The sequence below is a fragment of the Coturnix japonica genome, chromosome 2 (genome assembly GCF_001577835.2).
Source record: "Coturnix japonica isolate 7356 chromosome 2, Coturnix japonica 2.1, whole genome shotgun sequence".
In the NCBI taxonomy this organism is placed as follows: domain Eukaryota; kingdom Metazoa; phylum Chordata; class Aves; order Galliformes; family Phasianidae; genus Coturnix; species Coturnix japonica.
The window spans coordinates 64,313,879-64,335,483 of record NC_029517.1 but is presented as its reverse complement, the minus strand read 5'-3'; the positions used below and the strand labels follow the sequence as shown (position 1 = coordinate 64,335,483).

At 43.0% G+C, this 21,605-nt stretch overlaps 1 protein-coding gene across 3 annotated transcripts in view; it reads left to right on the top strand.

Annotated features, from left to right (window-relative positions):
* The first annotated feature begins 485 nt into the window (after window positions 1–485).
* F13A1 (coagulation factor XIII A chain) overlaps window positions 486–21,605 on the top strand; it is a 59,780-nt gene continuing 38,660 nt past the window's right edge. The window contains exons 1-5 of one of the 3 annotated variants that reach the window (XM_015854645.2): window positions 486–647; window positions 1,698–2,683; window positions 4,641–4,789; window positions 10,826–11,014; window positions 21,055–21,306. In XM_015854645.2, coding sequence (XP_015710131.1) covers window positions 4,642–4,789; window positions 10,826–11,014; window positions 21,055–21,306 — 589 coding nt within the window. In that variant the 5' untranslated portion in view covers window positions 486–647; window positions 1,698–2,683; window position 4,641. Of the gene's footprint in view, window positions 648–1,697; window positions 2,684–3,516; window positions 3,708–4,638; window positions 4,790–10,825; window positions 11,015–21,054; window positions 21,307–21,605 lie in introns of those variants that run through there. The other 2 variants (XM_015854644.2, XM_032442491.1) reach the window with 2 other exon arrangements.

Below are 21,605 nucleotides of genomic sequence, written 5' to 3'. Positions count from 1 at the left end.
TTGGAACAATATTTTTCAGAGAAGAGTTAAATTTCTTAAGCCACATTTTCTTAGCAGAATGTGTGTATGAATATATGTATATATAAAACAACCATATATATAGCCACATATATATGGTTGTTTTTAATTTTCCTGCAACAGAAACATTTGCAACAATATCTTTTGAAAACTGGCCCTATATCCCCTGCTCCAAATGTTCCACCATCTGAAGATCTGCCATTTTGTCTCTCTCTGCCTCTGCCCCTCTTTCACACATACTGTCTTGTACACATGCTGTATTTCAGAACTGGGCCTTTAGAATGTTCAGCATTAGTTCAAAATATACTGTTCTGTGAGTGGTAGCCAGAGCTGCTAAACACATAAACGAGTTGGTTTTGGTTTTTAAAAAACCAAAAGCAAAATATGCAAACAAAACCACCAAATGAACAGTACTGATATTTGCTTCTGTTTAAAAATAACATTTTTGTTCATATTTTCTGCTAGAATCTGCTCTACTCTGCCTTCAGCCTTGGCAAGGCAGGGCATTATAGGAAGAGACAACAGTTTCTGGAAGACAAATAATGATGTGGAAGGAGGAGGAAGATAAACTTGGTCATCTAAGAAAGACTGCAAGTTCCCAAGTGAAACTCTGAGAAGACAAGAGAGAGGTAAAGGTATATTACATGTAGAAGACTGGAGTTCAAAGTGTCTCCTTTATGGGAATAAGTATTCCTTCCTTCCAGAGATGGTTATGCATGTACATGTCGTACAAAGTTCCAGTGCATCTGAATTCATATCTAGACAGCAAATGGGCCCAAAGTTAATATTTGGGGTGAAAAAAGAAGAAGAAGAAAAGTAAGAAAGGAATTCACTGTTTTGCAAAGCATTGCAATGCTCATCTGCTGCCAAGGAGTTCTCAGTGTAGCTAAATAGTGGTAGGCAAAATACCCCTGCCATCCAGCTGCTGGCACACAGCACAGAAAACCATTTACATGAGCACCTGGCTGATGAGTTTGCTTATGACAGATCTTCACACACTCTCCTCTCTGTCTGTAAAGCTTTACTGACTCCTATGTTTTGTGAGGTTTTCCCCCTAAACTTGTTATCTGGCATGGAAAGATGGAGTGATGCTAGCTCTTATGATAACAAGAAACTGAATTTGGGATAACCCTTTGCAGTGCATATTTTCCAAACATCTGAGAGTTTTTCTGTGGTGATCATGAGGAAGGGCTGTCCAACATCCAAAGTCAGTTGCAGTCAATGGGAAGAGCATTTACAACTGCAAAGGTCTTTGGCAAATGCCACAAGCATTTGAAGGCTGTCTCTGAGTAGCAAGTATGGACTCAGCTCTTTAGCAGTGCAGGAACTGCTTCATGAAGAAAGATTGCTCTTTCACTGGTCATTCCAGAACATCATTCATTAAATATAAGGCCCTACGAGAAAAACAGGCCTTCATGTTCTGCATGCCCCCTTCTGCATCAGCTCTGACGTCAGTACTTTCAAACCATAGATGCTAAATTAAGGCCAGTGCAGCCTAATGGGCAAGGAAAGACAAATGCTAAAAATTCAAGGTAGTGAGAAAATACCTGGCATCTGGAGCTGTCATAAGCATGAATTTACATCACTCCCCACAAAATAAATAAATTACAGCCTATGAAACATTACTCTCCCTGGATGCAAAGCTGCTGCCAAAAATTTTTGTCTCTTTGCTTTCCCAGTGATCGTCAGCTTCTGCCAAATGCTCCAGGGAGACCTCAAAGGGCACAGGGAGACATCTACAACTGCTGGCTGCTGAAGCAGAAGGGCTGGGCTGGGATCATTTGGCTGCATCCACTCACCGCCGTTCTCACTCTGACTGAAAGTTTTCCTCCTGGCTCTGACAGCACCACAGCCACTTGGGGAAGCACATGACTGCCTCGGGAGATGGAGTTTCTTATTTGTGTTGCAGGCCTCCAGCAGGCATGGCACCGAGGCAATATTTACTTCAGTTTCTATAACGTCATCACAGCAGCTGCAGTTTTGGGAACTGAAGTACTGGCTGGAAGTAGGAGAGGCACAAACACACCATGCAGAAATCAGAGTGGAAAAAAAGGAGAATTGGCAGCCAGCCTCCTCCCCCAGAAAGCTCATTGTGTTCCTGGGTGTCAGGGGCATTGCTTGCCCAGCAGATGGTTACCACGAGGACCATCTGCAGAGAAGTTAGCCCATGGAAACTGCAGTTCAGGGTAACAGAAAGACCAGATCTCTCCTGGCAGGGTGCCGGCACACTTGGGGGAGCATAGCAGAAGAAGCAGAGTGCCCTGGCCAGGTGGCTTTCTGTGCTATGCGCCTAGCAGCCCACTGCAGGAGATGAAGGAGTGTTCTGCACCCTTTGACTCTGAGGTAGCGTAGTGCAATGCTCATGTGCAGGTAGGGAAACTGGCTCCAAAACCTCTGTGGTCTGGTACTGAGCCTCAGCAAACAATCCTGGCTGTCTTGTTAGACTGAATACAATGCCATTCTAGGGCAGCCATGCTGACTCTTGGTCTCTAGTGGACATCTCTGCCTCATGTCTTACAGGTGCCGTGGTTTGTGTGCAGCTGTCTCACTGCAGGCTCTACCAGGAAATCTTCAGGGAGGTGGAAGATTCTTCCTTCTTTCAGATTATTTATCTCCTATTTCCCATACAGTAGTGTCATCCAAGTTTCTCCTCTTCTACCTCCTGGTAAATAAATATCCATGGCTACTCTCATGTATGTAAGTGGGGCCGTCCACTACCTGGTTTTTGCACCTGCATGCATATTCCTAGTAGATTTGTACCTCTGGTGCCAAACAGCATCAGCTGCAGGTCAGTGGGCCTGAATTCTTCCCCCTATACCTCTTCTTGTCTGTTTAACTCCAGCTGTCAGTGGAACTACATCTGATGGAGGAGGTGACAGGGAGTCCCCAGTTATGTTACAGCTTAGTGAAACTGAACAAAGTTGGTCTACAGCTAAAACGCTTCCATTGTGTACTGCTCCATTGGGTACTGCTTCTTACACAAGTTTTTAAGTGATACACAAATTATCATGGGTAAGAGCAGAAGGTCAGTTGCCCTAGACTGGCGCAAAACACTTTAATTCTCCTGAATTGCACAGTTTCTCATGGAAAAGATCTTGTTTGTTGAGCCAGCAATGAGCTTTCCATGCTCATACACCTTGTAGTCCAAAGAAGGACTGCTGTGAGGCACTGCGCTGATAAACTGTTGCTGTTTTCTACCTTGGAGTCCTCTGAGAGCCAGCACCTGAAGTTGCAGAGCAGGCATGCTGAGATAGAGACACCATTAAGACTGACAACTCAGTCTGTGTCACTCAGAGAATCCCTTCCATTCTTCCATTTCATATGCTCTTGTGCCATGAGAAGCTGTGTTCTGTATCACTAAGGACTGAAACTTCAATGCCCAAGCTGTTTCCTTAGACCAAGAACTCTGAAATACTCCTGATGAGTGGTTCCTCATGAGAGATGGGGGAAGGTAGGCAGGGAAAGGGAGGAGGAAGCAAAGACATGCCAGCAGTGGTGGCAGATCCTCGGAGATGGTGTGGGGAGGGCTTGGCAACCCTTTCAGCACTGTCCTATTGCAAGAGGAGGGAGGAGGATATACAGAAGTTACTTAAAAGCCCTCAACTTCTTCCAGGCTTCTATTAAACATCAGAAAATCTTCAAGGAAGAAGACAAAATTTTAAAAATAAAAAGACTATCTGAAAAAAAAGGTACCCTTTCTAACTAGAAAGCTTCCTTTAAGAGCTTACTGCTATTAAATAATTGCTGTATTTTGAGATGATGTTTTCAGGAGCTTTGGGAAGAAGCTGTGTTCTCAGCCATGAATATTTTCTTAGTTGGATGGTGTGGCTTTTTCGTTACTACGTGCTTACACTGAAATAGATATGAAAGCAGTTTTGACTAGCTCAAAGAGAAGTCTCTGATCAGCCTACATCTGAGATTTCCCTTAAGGTTGCTAGTAGGAGAGAAATAAGTGGATAAGTGTCTTTTTTTCTTTCTTTCTTTCCTTTTTTCTTTTTTTTCTGTCTTTCTTTCTCTCTCCTTCTCAAAAGTGGGTTCTCTGTGTACAGGAAATAGTCCTTTAGATATTGGGTGTTTGTGTGCATAGAGACAAAAAATATAGTATTTCAGTAATCATCCGCAGAATGTTGTGGGCTGTAGTATTTGAGATGATTGCAGTATAACTTAGACTGTCGTTTTTATTAGAGGGGGGTGGTGTGCAATATACTTCCTAGGAATATAATTTGTTATTTAGGATGCAATAATGTTGTTTTAGAAGGTGGGAAAGATGGTAATTTTCTACCTTTTTACCAGAAATTCCCAAATGTTTCTAATGCCCTGCTTCTCCTAGACAAATACTTCTGTGTTAAGCTTTCCTTTCCTTCTTCCACCCCCCTTCTTCTCTTATTCATGTGTTTTGACAAACACAAAATGCCTTACAATCCTCAGAGAGCTGTACTCCATCATTAGACTGATGTTTTCTGCCTCTCAGTTTTTATTTATGTGAATCTAAAAATGTGTAGCTCACTGGCACCCCACACTGTTTCTGGTACCTCCCATCTTATACATGCCACACTGGCTTGTGTGTGCTTTTTCCTTGCACTTTTTCTTTCTTACATAGTATTACAACATCTTTAATACAGGATGTCTGGACCAACGAGCACCGACAGAGAGAAACAACCTCCCTTGAATGGGAGAAGAGCCCTCCCATCAAACAACTCCAATGCTGAAGAAAATGATGTCCCTGAAATGGATGCTTTTGGTTTGATACCTCGAGGATTTAATCCAAAAGGTACAGTGTAAAATTTAAGACATACATCATTTTTTTTGCTTCTAACCATAGAGTGTGGTTAAAAGTCGAGAGTCTTTTTTTCCAGTTTGATTACAATCAGAGTAACTATAGGAGAACTTCCTTGAGTCTTTAAATTTGTGGGTGACTGTTCTAGGGCTGGGCTGGTTGAAAGCTCCACTTTGGAGATGTGGCAGAGCCTCTGAACATCTGCAGTAGGAGAACACATATATAAATATAGTTTCCTAACCAAAGTTGTCAAAACCTGTTATTGTCCTCGATAAAAGTGGTCCTGTCTCTGGTTGCTTTTTCCTTACTCTGGACCATCTCTTTTCTTTCAAGCAGCTGGTGGTTAAGCAGTTCAAGACACTGATCTTGGTTAAAACAGGCTTTTGGACAGGAGGAGTAGAACATTTAATTTAGTAGTTTTTAGTTCCAGTTCAACCTGGCTCACCTGTTGGCTTCAGATATGGGGTGGAGAGAGCAGGAGAAACCTCCCCTTTTAATGGCTCTTCTGGTTTATACAACCTTAAACTGACTGTGAAGCTGCTGCAAAATACTTCTACTGCTTGGTCAACTCACCCATAAAAATGACTGAAAAATTCAATAATTCACCTACAGAAAGTGTTTTAATAGTTTGGCTGTAGAGACAAAATACAATTCTGGGGCTGGGCAAATCAGAATGACTATTTTTGGAATTAATCTGAACAGCACAGACAAGATTTAGAGGAAAATGGAATTGAATCCTGAATGATACACCAAGGCAATGATGTATTGGTTGTTTTTGTGTTGTTTGTTTTGTTGGTTTTTTTTTGCCTAAGATTAACAACAAAATCTGCTGCATGTAGCAACTCACAAGAGTGAGATGTGATAATACTTAGTACTCCTATGGAACTTTTCATCTGGGGTTGAAAGAGTGCTTAATAAACATGGACAAGCATTAATTGCTTCATTTTACACAGTAGGAAACAAGTAAGGAGATTTTCAGTGACAAGCTCAGAGTCCTATTGGAAATCATTATTTCTGTAATCTTAATCATCTGCTTTGCCCATGTCCTCCCCTTCTATTACACATGCATCGCCTTAAAAAGCATTTCTTTAAAAAATGCCTGAGCAAACCAACTGGAATGTTAAGGTAGTAGGAACTTTGCTTTAACTTCTTCAGACAACCCTGCTGTGGGGCAAAATATGAGTGTTCAAATTGTCAAAGGTAGTGTAATACAGGCCCTGACTTTGCATATTTTCAAATTCAGAATGCTTGCAGAAGTTGGAAATGTGTAAGGGTGCAGGATACCTTGGAAGGAATGCAGTCTGTACCTAGAAACCATCACTTCCTGAAGGAGGATTCCTACCAGCATGTGAGGAGACCTCTTTGCATCCTTCCAGTACCTAAAGGGAACCTACAAATAGGAGGAGAGCCAACTCTTTACAAGTGTAGATAACAGCAGAACAAGGGGAAAATGTTTTAAGTTGGGGTAGGGAAGATTTTGGTTGGATGTCAAGGGGAAGTTCTTTACCAAGAAGTGGTGAGGTGCTGGAACAGGATGCCCAGAGAGGTTGTGGATGCCCCATCCCTGGAGGTGTTCAAGGCCAGGATGGATGGGGCCCTGGGCAGCCTGGTGTAGTATTAGGTATGAAGATTGGTGGCCCTGTATGTAGCAGACGGATTGTAGCTTGATGATTCTTGAGGTCCCTTCCAACCCAAGCCATTCTATGATTCAATGATTCTATGAAGCACTTAGTATCAGGCTCTGAACTAGTGTGGTGCTGGTAGACAAGAGTATCACTCTTTTCTGAAGTACAATGAAAACAGGAATGTGAGGTCAAATTAGTTGAGGTAAAAGCTGCCTCATAAGGTGATGCTGCAGATGAGAACACAGCCCTTGTCAAAAGCAGGAGTTTGTGTGGACATAGGATCAACTTGACTATGGGACTAGTATGGCTGAAAAAAGTAAGATTAACAGCAAAACTCTTATTGTTCAGCTGGTTCAGCTCTGCTATACAGTTCTGCTCTGAAATGCTTGTAGCAGTAACATGCAAGGGTAACCTAGGTGGAGGAAAGGGAAGGGACTATAGCTGCATTCTTGCCTCAGTGCACTTCAGCTGTGATTTAAGCTTGTAACACCAGCTGATGTATATGTGTTCCCTGGACACTGTTTTGGGGTAGGATGTTTAAATCACTTGTCAGAGTATATTAAAGGTATATGTTAAAGGTATATATAGCCAAATGCTTTCTACACTCAACTAGCACTTGTGTTTGGAAGCTGGGCCTATCAAGAGCACTTGCAGCACTGGGGTAGAAGTGAGAGCCTTCAGGCAAAGCAGGAGCAGCAGGGTACATCAGGGTGAACACGTTTTTGCCTTGGACTTGCACCACTTCCTTTCTCTTCTTCACTTCCATACCTCTGGGTTGTCCAAGCCTTGGTTTGCGTATTTCACTTCCACATCACCCTGAAAAAGAACAACCCTGCTTGTACAACTATGGTGTTTTCTAACCTTTGGGATAGGGTGGGACATTTGCTGTAAACACCTGAATGTTGGTGTCTTCATCTGTGTCAGATGTTAACCAACACACAGCTAGCCCAGGTGGAGGTGAGAATACAGTTCTTCCCGACAGGCAGTAAGTGTCTTTTCCAGGGTGCCTTTCTCAGCTCCACTGTCTGCAGCAAGCAGATCTCTCTGGCCATAAGATGTTACATGTCTGGCTCACAACGTTTAGATGCCTACATATAGAGGACTTTGTCTTGAGCTGAATCCTGCCCTTGTTCTCTGCAGTGTAGGTGTCTACAGCTGAGCTACTCACCCTCATTTCCCTTGACAGCCAACAGAGAGAAACAGGCATTTTTAGGGTGTGATTCATTTGACCTATTTTAGCTACTACTCTAGGATGAGGTAAACTGTGCTGAACGAGCTCTCTGCTGACACCCACTTCAACTGTGCTGAATCACAGCCACATTAAAACTGGTGGAGACCACAGGGACAGCTGCTTCCCCAGCCTGGTCCACTGGTTGTCTGCTGCAGGCTGCTTGCTGCAGGCTTCCTTAGCAATAAGCCTGTGTTTCTGTGTACACCTGTGCTGTGTCCTCCCCCCTGGCTCTTCCTAGCCAGCTCATCTCCCCACACTGAGCTATAAGTGGGCCTGACGCATGCAGACGGCTGGGTGGGAGGACATGGCCTTGGGGCTGCATAGCCTGCGGGCTGCCCACATGCCCTTCTTTGCTAAGTGTGGGGACTGCCAGGGAATCGTGCATCCCCTGTTGGCAGAACAACTGTCACCTCCTTTAGAAACTCCTACTGCTTGATCTGTAACCCGGAGTCTTTTCTCTCTTGTCCTCCAAGAAAATCTGATGATTTCTGGCTATTTTTGGTATTGTAAAGCAGCACGGGACTGTGCTCATTTATTTCCAAACAAGGTTAACATAGAATCACGGGCTTGTAGAATGGCTGGGGTTAGAAGGAACCTTAAAGGCCACCCAGTTCCAACCTTGTGCTGTCGTCAGGGCTGCCACCACCAGCTCAGTCTGCCCAGGTCCCCATCCAACCTGGCCTTGAGCCTCCAGGTATGGGGCTCCACAGCTTCTCTGGGCAGCTGTGCCACTACCTCACTGCCCTCTGAGTAAGGAACTTCTTCCTATCATCTCTCCACATGGCAAAGGCTTTAAGAAAACATGAGACTGCTACCTCTTGCACAGGAAATTACCTGCACTAAATAGCGGATGAGGCTGAGACAAACCATCACATAGATCTGACTTCCAAGGAGACCCCTGATGTCCACCTATCCCTCACAAAAGACAAGCAGCATTGTGTGCAGCTCTAGGACCTTTCCTTTCGATTACTTCACCCTTCCCTGGTGAAGATGTTTGTGTATCCTGTTAACCTGCACACTTGTGTCCTCTCTAATTACCATTACTGTAATTAGCACAGGCTCAGTCACAGGTCATCTTCTTCTGACGAGCTCAAAGAAGTTCATTTTAACACTGATAGCCAAATGTGTTGTGTGCAGATGTGTATGACTGTATTTTGACGGGAACCTTATAAAGTCCTGGGAAAAAATGAAGCAAAAGCTGAACTGACACCCCAGGGTGGCTGAGCTTTGTAGTTCCTTGAAGGGGTTAACTTGCAAAGGAAGGGCAGGGACTCTTGCCTTTTGTTTCAGAACATGAGATGAAAACACAACAAATGTTCAAAAGAATTTTTATGCCTCCCTGGAAGCAGAAAGAAGCTGAGCCAAACTTACTGTTAGTTAGATCTCTCGCAGAGCTGTGATGTGAAGCTTTTACATGGGATGTTTCCAGCCTAAGAGAGATCGAGAGAGAAAACAGCAGAGGTTCTCCCTTGCTCTCTCTTCACAACCCTCCAGGAAATATCTGCCTTGCATAATTTAATTATGACCTTTGTCAGCATTCTTGTGAGTGAGCGTGGGTAAGTTTTGCAAGGAGGGAAGTGAAAACGCTCCCTGTTTCATAGAGGCACAATGAGAAATGGTTTCTGAGCAAAAAGCATTTGAAGTTTCACACAAGATCCATCTCTATGACTCCAACTAACACTAAGGCCAGTGGGGATCTACAGAACTTATTCCAGAAGCCTGGAGAATTGAGGAGAGAGTTACAACAACATTTTCATGGAGCTTTACCTTGCCCAGAGCCTTCTTGCCTGCTGTGGCTTCCTGCCTGCAGGAAAAAGCTGCCTGCAGAGCTGTGTTCTGAGGTTCTGTGCAGGTTCTGTGCAGTGGGCTGTGTTTAGCTCCCAGTGACTCAACTATCCGACTCATTTGCTGAGTACATCACTCGTGCTCACAGCGTACTCAGCAGCAAGCCAAATGAGCCACCATGCGAGCACACACAGCTCCGCCAGCTGCTGGAAGTGTGCACCTCTTCCTGCCAGGCATGAGTCTGGCTCTGTAGTTGTCACTATAAAATGCAGAAATTGGATGGATTCTAACTGTCAGCACCTGGAACTGCAAGCTGAGAGCTGCAAATCAAGCTTTACTTCTCTGTCTCTCTCCTCGTGGCAATAATGGTCCTCCTGGCAGAATTTTCATGATTATCTGTCCAAGCATGAAGGAGAAAGAATGATGTCTGGTTCATTCCTGTATGATTGCTCACTGTTAGCAGGAACTGGCTGTGAAGCTACTGGGTACAGCTTCAATGTGCACAGGGACAGAGCTGTTGTGTGCAAGGGATCCCACTGTGCAGTTTCTCAGCATGGTAGTCATATAGCTGGTGGTGACTGCAAGTGCCTTTGGCAATCCGAGTGCCACCACACGCTGGTCATGAGCTGAGCAAGCCAAATTCTGGCAGCTATAACCCTTTAGACAGCCCTGATTTGAAGGGAGCGAGGCATTTACTTTGCTTGTGCATGTTATAGATACCCACTGCTGTTTGACTATGACTTTATACTGTAATTACATACCATAATGTCATACTGAGTTTTCATAAAAGATACTGATAGTGGTGGAGGTGTTCTGAGAAGCTGAGTCTAGATGCATACAATACACTAAAGCCTTATCTAATATAGGCATCCAAGCTCTCAGCTGAAAGCAAGATCATTAAAGCCTCTCTGGCTCTGCGGCACTTGGTAGCAGTTGTGCTTTACAAACATTAACGTATGTATTTAAGCATCAAAAAATCCCTGTGAATATGCATTTTACAAGTGGAAGTCTGAAGAATGGAGACATGGAGCCACAGCTGTCAAAGACCCACTGATTGTTCCCTGACCTGCAGAAAGCTGATGCTAAAGGAAGGACAGAGCACAGCTCTCCCTGGCAGCATTCAGCTTATCACCCATTAGAATCTGCCCTTTGTGTCATTGCTTTCACCATTTGTGAGGAACTTTATGTCCTTTGCAAAAGCAGCAAGTAGACAGAGAAATTTCAGCCCATAAAGCTCTGCTCAGGCAGGAAGGTGCTAGCCCCAAACAGGTCCAGCACACTCCATTGCCTTTCTTGATGAGGCAGTGTTGAAGAAGGGGTAGATGGATCCTCTAACACTGATGAGGTCAATAATGTGTCTGCTTTCTGTTCATTGACGTGCCTATGCAGATTACCTGCGTGTTGTGGATATTCATATGTTCAAGGAACCCGATGAGATCAACAAGCAGCAGCATCACACTGACAAGTACTACAATCCCAAGCTGATAGTGCGTCGAGGACAGCCTTTCCAAATCCAGATAGACTTCAGCCGACCCTATGAGCCAGAGAAAGACCAGATCTGGCTGGAGTATTTGATAGGTAAGTGCCTGGCAAAGACCGTGTTCTCTTAGAAAGTAAGTCTGACAAACAGGAACACATCAGTACTTAACGACTGGGTCTTTTCCTATTCTCGTTGATAAACCATAAACACACACTTAAACAAAGCCAAATAAATGGTTTTCTGAAAAGGGTCTGAATCCTCAAGATTATTATTATCAACAAAATTACTTGTGAGAGAAGAAGGAACAATACTTGGAGATTTTTATTTAGCAAGAAGCTATACTTTATTGAGCTTTCAAGGTTACTTATTTAATAGCATATGGCAATGCTGAGAGGTAGATGGAATGGGAAACACCTATCATTGGTGTTCAGGAGATGAAGGGAGGAGGAGCCCATTGTTTGAAATGGAAAAGATGACTGTATGAGTTGAGATAACAAAATGTTGGATACACAAGGGGAAAAAAAAAATAAGCAGAGCGGAAAAATAGAAGACCTTACCACTCTGCAGCCTGCATTTAGAGCCAACCTGGTAACAAGGGAAAAAAACAAACAAACAGATTTTAGCTTTGGACCAGAAGCTTACTCAGGTTCATAACCAATTTACTCCAAAAAGAGCTGAGAAAGCATTTTTTATCCTTTCTGAGAGATCTTTGCCAGAGACTCAGATCCAAATGTACCTGTTGTCATATTGAAAGCACAGGACTAAAGGAAAGCATGATCTGGATAGTGAAGGGGAAAAGGTTGTGTCTTCCCACTGTGCTCCAAAGATGACCCTCTATGCATCGCAGTTCTGGGAAAGCCCCGATTTCATCCAGAATTATCTGGGAGTTTCTGTGTTAAGACATCAATGTTCTGTCTATGAACTCTCTAAAATAGATTTGAATTGATGTTTTCATTTACTTTCCTTAGAGAAGTGGTTCCAAAATTTGTAACATCGATTTGTGTTTTCTTTTTTTTCCACTGTTGAATTATGATGATGTGGACATTTATTAGATTTGTTGCCTTTTAAAGCTAGATGAGCATTTATCTCTTAAATAGATACGCAGAGAAAAGGTTACGGTCTGCACATATTTTTTTCCATGAGTCTCTTCTTTCTAATTTAAATTAAGGTTGGGAGGCATGTTATGACAGTCCAGTGAGTGACTGGCTGAACAGCCACAAGTGCCTTTAAAAATTTAATATGCATAAATATCATTAGTTCTTTTGGGATTTAATTAAATTCAAGACTGTTCCCTTAATCTTTATATGTTTAAAACAAACAACTGTAGCAAAAAAAAAAAGAAGTGGAAAATGGAACATTTGTTTTTTATTGCATTGTGTGCTGTTTGCATTTGTTTTAATCAGCTATTCTATATTGGACGAATAAATTTAACACTTCTTTTGATAAAGCACAGTCCACTTGAGACAAGCTACTTGTTTATTTTCCTGTTGCTCTTTCCTAACACACATTTGTGCATGGTTTTTACTTTGAATCTCTAAGCCCAGATAAAAACCCTTTCATTTTCAACCATGGAGGGAGCAGAGTTAAACACAGCCTGAGCCAGGGGAGATTTTGCAGCAAGCTCAGTTCTGAGTGATGATTTTGGAGTTAGACTTGGGTGTGTGGTTGTCTTGTCTTCCCCTCCCCGTTCTTCACCATTACTGTCCTTTCTGTGAAATGGGAATACTAACTTTGAAGTCTCGTGTGGTGGCTGGGAAACAACTGGAGGAAAGGAGATGTGTATGCAGAATAGTATACAGTACTATTGTGTTCTCCTGCTTTCAAGTGTCTGCTTCTGTGAGCACTGCTGCACTTGTGATAGGAGGAATATAGCTCACAGAAGTCCAGCTGGGAGCCGCGAAGTTCAGGCTCCTCTTCTAGGAATCAGTTAATACTGGATGCTTCACAGTGTTTCCTTTTGTGCTCATTTGGTGAAAAGAAAGTGCATATGCTCTCTGAGGCTAGTAACAGAAAGCAAAACAAAAACAGTCCACAAACGAGGAGAGAATAAAGGGAGCTGCAATCACATCACCCAGACATGATCTGCTTGACTCTTGCTACTTCTCATTCTAGTGGCAAGTCCAATATTTGGTGCCATGAAGGAGACAAAGTAAAATTCTCTTATTTAGCAGTGGGTACCAAACGCCAAAATTTTCATAGACGAGCTTGCCTTTGTCACAGAGAGTATTTTTTATGTTTGTCTGCATGAGGAGTGGACATTCATCTCCTGTAATGCAAGGTGCCTGGAAACCCAGTCCAGAAACACTGCCTCTCCAGCAGAGGAAGCAAGCAGGCACCTCCAGGCAGCACTTTAGCCCCGCTGTCTTAAAATGGAACAAATTCTAGACTTTTTTTTCTTCCTCTGTTGACTCCAGTCCATAATCGAGACTTTGACCTTAAGATGACTGAAGACGGGAGAGATGAATCTCACCCCTCAGTACTGTCAAGAAGGAGCTATACCTAAGGCATGGCTCAGACTTCAACCGTACAGCAAACACAACCTGATCTCAGAGAATCTCTTTGAACAGAAATCACAGTGATGCCTGCTGGGAAAGTACTGAGTAGGAGAGTCTGAAGTGATGGATGTGATGAAATACTGGCAGATTGCTGCAAAATGACCATTTCCAAAGAGATCTCTGCTTGCCTCAGCAATGGGTTTCAAACAGTGCAGCAGAACCATAGAGTACCTGGGTTGGAGGAACCTCTGGAGGTCTTCCAAGTTCTTGCTGGAAGTAGGTCTAGGCTGCTCATGCTGCTCAGAGCCTTGTCCTGGGGTGTTTTGGTTTTGGGTGTTTCCAGGGTGGGAAGATTACCCTGAGCAATGCAAACTAGGCTGTCCATGAGGTGTGGGATCTTTGGAGTGTTTCAAGCTGCCATGAGGTACAAAGAAAGTTTTGGGAGGGACAGCTAGACTTGTCTCCCAGATAACTTTGCTGAGAAAACTCAAATTCTTTCTTTACAGGGCTGTGCCTGCAGTGAGGGCTGTTTATACAAAGCTGTTTAGAAATTATTAGTCCCCAGCACTAAAAATTTCCCAGCGTTGATGTTAATCCATCACAGATTTTTTTTCCATTGAAGATTAATTTTGCTCCATTACCATCCTGCTACAATGATAATATCTGGATCTTTTGTGTATGTAGAGCTATTCCATTTCTTTTTCTCCCTGAAATTTAGCTTTACATCTCTTTTTTTGTTCCTGGTTTTCTTCTTTTGAATCATTAAAAAGATGATTAGTGAAGCACACAGAGACTGCTTAATCCTTCTAATTGATAGTGAATCAAGGATACTTGGGATAAATGCTTCTCACTTCATGTGAAATTTGGTCTCAAACACTCAAAGAGCAATCTTCAGCATCTTTACTTTTTTTTTAATCTACAGTCCATTTGAGACTATTCACATAACCTACAGTCCATGGGATAAATTAAATATATATATATACGTATATATATATTAAGTATGTAATTATTTTACTTCAATCTCTTGAAGGTAATTTTTAAGTCCTTCTGGGATAATTCCTTGTGACTAAAGTCCTTTTTGCCTTAACAGACTGCTTTCCATAGAGTAATCATTGGCGAAACTGGATGGAGTGCTAATGTAAATTATTATAATTCAGTTTTTCACATAATGCTTCATTAAATTAGAACTGTGCATGTCTGCCAAAGTAAGGGGAAAAAAATGAATGTACTGAAAATCTGTGTGGAAAAATATCCCCGTATAAAGAATAGTGGATATTATTCCTGTTCTTGTGCTGGACTTCGGCCCTTCTTCAGTACCTGTGTTTTGGGAGCTGCTCCATCACTGCATTTGTTTCCTTTCTTGCAGCCCACTCCCTGGCTTTAAGGAGAAGAAAGGTGAACACCACCTCTTGGGAAAAACTCATTTTAGTGGTTTGGGTATGAGATAAAGGAGTCGTTTGATTTGAACAGTTTCATTTTACTTGCACTCTTTAGGGGTCAGGAGGAGCCAACCCATCTCATTCCCCCTGATTACCACCCCCCGTGGTGATGGGGGTAGAGTTTGTGCTGCTGTTGGCTTTCCACTGTCTGAGCTCTCACACCTGGGGCAGCCAGCCTGGCATTACTGCTGTAAAGTTACCACAGTCACTGCTGCACTGGTAATGATTTCACTCAAAAGCAGACATATGATTAGACAGGCCTTCAATCTTGCTTTTAATAGCAGTCTCCTATACATGGCCGTAAATTCTGGAGTGGTTGATAAGTTTATATGGTACATCCTTACTCTAATGATATATTTCCCCACACTCTCATAAATTGTTGTCTATTTGTATTTTACTTCAATGCTTTCATAAATCCATATATATCGGTGTAGTTCTAAATATTATTATGAACCTTTTATTCATTGGGATCCTTCTGAAGTGATCATAAATTCCAACCCTCTAGGCCACCTTTCCACACATGTGCATGTGTGGGCACCCGCTGACCCCCATCACCTTCTGTACCCACATCAGCTTATGGCCTGAGATGACAGCAAGTCTACTGCTCCCTTTACTACAGTTTTCCCAGGCCCAGTCCAGAGGAATAGTTATAAACAATGAAAGCATGTAAGAACAAAAAGATGTTAGACCTGAGCCCATATGGCTTATTCAGTTGGCATTAAATTCTAACCTATAGTCAGAAGGGCATTTGAGTATGACTGAAAAGCCAGGGGTCCAAATGCAGACTGCCTCATAACAGTGCTCCATCTCCCTGCTTAATGAGAAGCTACAAAGAAATGAACAGTTATGGAAACCTATGATGGTCTGAACATAGAGACTGAGCCCACATTGTCTGCCATTTTCTCTGTAAGGTTCCACTTGGAGGAAGAAAGGATAATTTATTAGCCATAGAACACATTTCTCTCCCTGGAATTTCCTAATAAAGAAAAACAAAACTTTCCATTTGCTCAATAAAGGTGCTGGGGTATTTCTTTCCTTCCTTATGGAATTCCTGTCCAGGCTCTAGAGGAGCAGAGAGAAGGGAGTTCCTCAAGATGCTCCATGAATTCTCTCTTTAAAAAGGATCTCTAGCCTGCTCTTCCTTTGCATTGCTATAGCAGCATCAAGTGGTGTTTAAAATTAGCTGCATTATTTAATGCTTTTAATAGCTAAGGCACATGACTCAGATGTATGTTTTACGACTGTAAAGTACTCATAATATTCACTCCTGGGACAGAGTGGTCAAATGTTAAGGATTTCTAACTGGAGCTACAAGCAAAAATTATTTGAAGATATTTGGGTTTCCTACATTTCCAAGTTTGTTCTGCAGCACTTCTGAAGGCAATGGGACTAAAGACACTGAGATGCTTAGGAAAAATTGTTTCTCCTTGCTTGTTTTGATTGTTTGAGTACAGCTTTTCTCTCTCTCTCTCTCTTTTTCCCTTTTCCTTTGTTTTTCTCATTCTGTTTTCTTATGTTTTCTGTCCCACCCTTTGCCTTCTCTCTTCTCTTTCTCTCTCCCTTTCTCACACACACACTCATCATCTTTCTCTTTTCCTCCTCTCTTCTCCTCTTACATTTCTTCTTCTTCTTTACAGTGGCTCCAAGCTCCAGTTTGTTTATCAGCCTGTCACAATTGTTATTCTTCCAAGGCTAGCATTGAAATGGATTCTTTACCCTTTGGAAGAGCGTATCTAGATAAAACAAATGAGCATATTGAGGGAATTTTTGACCTCACTGTGTATAATGTATTTCCCAAAGGGAGATAGATTCCTCAACTCCTTTAAAAAAACAATCTTCTAATGAGGGTTCCTAAAAAAGCTATTGAGAAATAGCCTTGCTAACCTCCTTGTCTTTTGAGATACCGTACTTCATCAGGAGGGAGAAGTACACTGATGTCAACTATATCTTTCAGCCCTGTGCTACCAACTTCTCTCCTTGCTGCCTACAGGAAAAGAGCCACTGACTTGCATAGGGCTTGCACTCATCAGTCCTTCCATGTTGTGCTAACATCATGGCCATACAGGAGCTATTTAATGCACACACATGTACAGCAATACACATGGACCCTGGGGATCAAGGGAAATGCTAAACTAGGTGGAGGCAGGAACTGCCAGGTGGCTGGGAAGGGTGAAGAAAGGGCAGTACTTGAGCAAGCCCTGGTCTCCAGTAAGTGACTAGGAAGTAAAAGCAGCAGGGGGACTTGGCAGACTTGGGGAAATGGAGGAGGAACACTTGTGTTTTGCTGACTGAACTTGCTGTACCTCTCTCTCACTCTCCCTCTGTTGCTGTAAATCCCTCACTGATGCAGCAGTGTTATCCAGAATTAAACACAGCTGATGGGCCCAGGAGCTGACATGCTAAGGAGCTGAGGCATATGTTAAGAATAACTCATTTTGAGTGCATCTGTGTGTAGCCACAGTCTCGTGTTTTAAATAGCTCTTTCTTCTACTGCTGCGTAAATAGATTTTGGTGAGTTTTAACAAGCACTGTGCTCTTCTTTCTACACCTATAGAGTGGGTGGGAGAGTGGGAAGACTACTGCATACACGCCCACATTCACATAAGCTTCAGTCATGGTGCATTCATTCTCATGCTTATTTTCTTTTAAAGCCTTGTGATGCAGCACTGAGGTGGGGAGAGCACTGCTTCTTCAATAGTGATAGCAGATACGTTGCTCCACTTCTCATGCGCCTGGAAACCCAGGTGTAGAGCAGAGCTGAGCTGCAAGTGAAGTGAATTGGAGCTTTAGGAACTTAGCTTAGCTTAGCTACAGAAACCAAGGTGAGATAAGAAAGAAGAAAAGTACCAAAGGCCTGTGCACCATGCTGCAAGAAAAAAACAGCATGTTTGTGCCATTACATTTTCTGTAATGGGGATTTCTGTAAAAACAAAACAGCCTGTTGGCAGTATTGTGGCTCAGTGCCTAGCCCTGCATTGAAGTGCAGAGAGATAGAGGCTCCTGAAGGAGGGATACTGGGAAATCTCGTAGCTACCACTAAATACTAGAACTCTTCTGGAATTTAACAAGAGCCTATAAAAAAGAGACTCTTACCTGTGCCTGGTGATATCAGTGCAGTGGCCTCCAGGCTTTCTAAATTCTCATCTGTCTGCTGTTAGAGAAGAGGGGATGGGGACATCCCAACAGCATGTAATGCAACGACTTTGTCTTTCACAGATGAATTTGCTGTGAAATGTCCTCGTGTGAGGGCCAAAGCCTCCTACACCCAAAGCACATGTGAGCACTGCGGAATGAAGCAGCCACAGAGAACTGGCTGCATAGCATGGCTCAGGCTGCCAGCTCCCAGAGCAAATCAGAGCATGAGGGATGCTGAGCCAGCTGATGCTGCTGACAGAAACACCCTCCTGTCAGCATAAAAAGAATTTGTCTTCACTATGTGACTGCTGGTCCTGATATGCACCCAAACACACCCTCCTGCCTCTCTGCATGTTGAGCTAGCATGAGAGATCCTGAAGAGAGTGGTTTGCCAGGAGTTCACAGGCAATGAGTTCACAGGTAATGAGTTTTTAGGTAACATTGAATCTTCTTCCTTTGAGACTCTCACCTGGAATGTGCAATCACCATTGTACACTGTCCCTTCTTAGAAAGAGCTGAATACTCAGATATCCCAATTATGAGACAAAATCAGCCATATTTTTCCACTGCAGCCAGAAATGTGTGCTCAGGATGCAGATAGATTCAAACGGCCAAGCCATCTTGAGAAGACATCCCCACAGTGTTGATAAACAAAGCATTGAATCTGTGTAGGGATGCTTTTGCCAGCAACCTTAGCATGTGATGCCAAAGATATGCTCTAGTACCAAGGCACCAGATGTGTGTATGTGAGAGTAGTGTGGCTGGTGCTGTCAGGTGTCTGAATGTGTGATTACAAATCAGCTCTACAAGCTCTTGTCAGAAGCAACAATTCCCCTGCTCTTCCATTTGCATTTTGGTTTTCATTTCAAAAAAATGAGGAAACTTGTCCTCTCTTCAAAGAAAGCGTTGGAAATTCCTCACTGTGCTTTTGAAAGCCCTGACTGTCATCCCTGTCTTCTTTCTGGATTCAAGACTTATGCAACTGTTAGCGAACAGCCAAACCCTGCCTGCCAAACCATGTTTGCTTGCGTATTCTGTTTATAGTGTCTGCAAATTATCCTGACTTCTAGGATATTCCTTCCCTGGCTTCCCTGCTAAGTTTGCAGGGATGCAGGCAATATCCCATGCGGGGCAGCACTGTGGCCTCTCTCCGCATGCAGCTGTGGGGGTATGCATGGATGCTGTGCTGAAAGGATGTTGCTTACTTCTCAGCAGCAGCTGCAAGTGCTCCATTGTCAAACAGCAGATAGACAAAAGTATCTTGTGTGGCTTTGCATGCAAGAGGACCTTTGTTGTTTTGAAAGGTAAATGGGATTTTACATGTTGGGTCTTCAGATACCAAAGACATGGTACCTTGTTAAGCCTGCTAAGAGGTGCAGGTGAGGAGGTTTGCATAAAGATGCACTGTAAAGGCCTCATGGCTTCTTTGGGACCCTGTAGGGTTCTTGTGGGCAGACTCACTGCACAGGAGTTCTGCAGCTTCCCAATTTCGAGCACACATAAGACAGGGACATTTGTGTGTGGAGCCACAATGCAGCGTGTTCTGTCCCTGATAGGCTCCTACAGCAAGCAACTTTCAGTGAAAGTGACAGCATCAGTTCCTAAAGTACATAAAAATACTAATCTTTTCCCTCCTCCTTTCTGGGAGAGATGGAGAAGATATTTAAATAAAAGTAGCGCTTGTTAGTGGTTTTAGAGGGTGTCAGTTCAATTACTTGGTTTGCTCTGAAGCTTTGTTTGCATGAACTGCTTAAAAAACCCACCACAACTATTCCAAAACTAGAAAGAAAACATCTACAGTGGAGGCAAGCTGGGTCATACCCAGTTCTGCTACAGAGAACAAGAATGTGTTCAGCTCTCAGATCACAATTGTTAGCAGATGAAAGACTCTCATGTGTTACTTCTATTGGCTCTTCTCTGTAGACTCTCCTTCCTTTGAAGACTTATTTTTGAAGTGTCCAGTGCTTTATCTTGTGCTGTTTTCTATTGATTTTGCTCTCTTATTCTAGTCCGTCTTTCTTCTGTAGGCCTCTTCTTTCAGCTGTATCCCTTGCTGATCTGAAAGGGTTTCATGGGTTAGAGAATCCCTGGCCTTTAGGGAGACTGGGCTATTTATGTGTTCTGCAAGATGGAAGTTTTTGTGCACTGAATAATCTGTTGGATGAAGCTCACTAATCCCAGATATCTTAGAAACACGGGGGTCATGGCAGATCGCAAGCTGCATATTCAGAGTTAGAGTTGCCCTTTCCGAGAACATGGCATTGTTCTGATCTGGATCTATCTCTACATGAGCCGTATAAAAATAAACAAACAGGAAAATCAGTGCCTTTGTGTATTACATTTTTAAGCTTTAAAATAGTAGGAATGAAAAATAGAGAAGTCTGTCTCTTCTTCTGTGCTTTTCCTTGCTGTATTGGTGACTGAGAGTAAAACTAAAATCTGAAATGAAAAATAGACTTGAGAATGACATAAGGAACTCAGCCTTCTCACAAGCATCCTTTCTATCTATACCAACTGGTTGAATTCCAGTTACAGTTTGTCTCTACCTCAGGCTCAAAGGGTGCAACCCTTCCCGTCTATCTTGAATTCTAGCAGTGTACATGTTTACATATAGTTTGTCTGTCTAGGTGCTTTTCGTATTTGACAGAGTAAAACAAGTTTATTTGGGTCATGATTTGTCTTAGTATAAGGCAAAATAAATATGAGCAGTACTTTGAAGGTGCATCATACTTTGGGGCCCATTGCTTACAGAGAACATTTATCTACCCAGCAAAGGTATACCAGTCCATACACTGGGTATCTAGAATTGATTCCCACACCATCTACAAGGTTCTTGGGGAAAGCACGGAGTATTCACTGAATGGGCTCCCTGCTGGCAGTATGCCCTTGTGTGGCAGCAGCACTGGCAACCAGGTACTGTGGAAAGCTCTAGGGAAAGCAGGTGGTTCCTGCCCACTAACATTTGCCATCTCTGTTGCAAGCTGACAAAGGGACAGAAGACTGTTGGGAAATGAAGAGATGCTAAAGCTAGATGAACCACATCATGAAGTTATCCTCTTGTCTCCCCAGGTCGCTACCCACAACCAAACAAAGGCACCTACATCCCAATCCTTATAGGTGATGTGCTGAAACCTGGAGAGTGGGGAGCCAAGATTATCCACAAGGAGAACAACTCTATTCGCCTCTCCATCATGTCCTCTTCTACCTGCATTATTGGGAAGTTTCGCTTTTATGTTGCTATCCGGACTCCCTATGGCATCATCAGAACACACAGGAACTCAGCAACTGACACTTACATATTGTTCAACCCCTGGTGCCAACGTAAGTAGTTTATTATCAGTGTTAAAGCTCACAGCTTCTCTACGGGGCTTGTTGGTTTGTGAGAGGGAGTAGCCCAGGAAAGGGAATTGGTGCCAAGGTGGTTGGAGGCCAGTCTATATGGATACAGAAAGGGTGTGGTTACACTTACCTAAATGCCCAGAGGTAAGTATTATGATTTTAGGGATACCCTGTGAGTGGGGCTGTAAGGGCATTCCGTAGCTTCATGAGGCCAACTTTGCGTTTATCAACATAAGGCAGCATGGCACTGCTCCATTTCTGCTATTAAATATGCCCCAAAG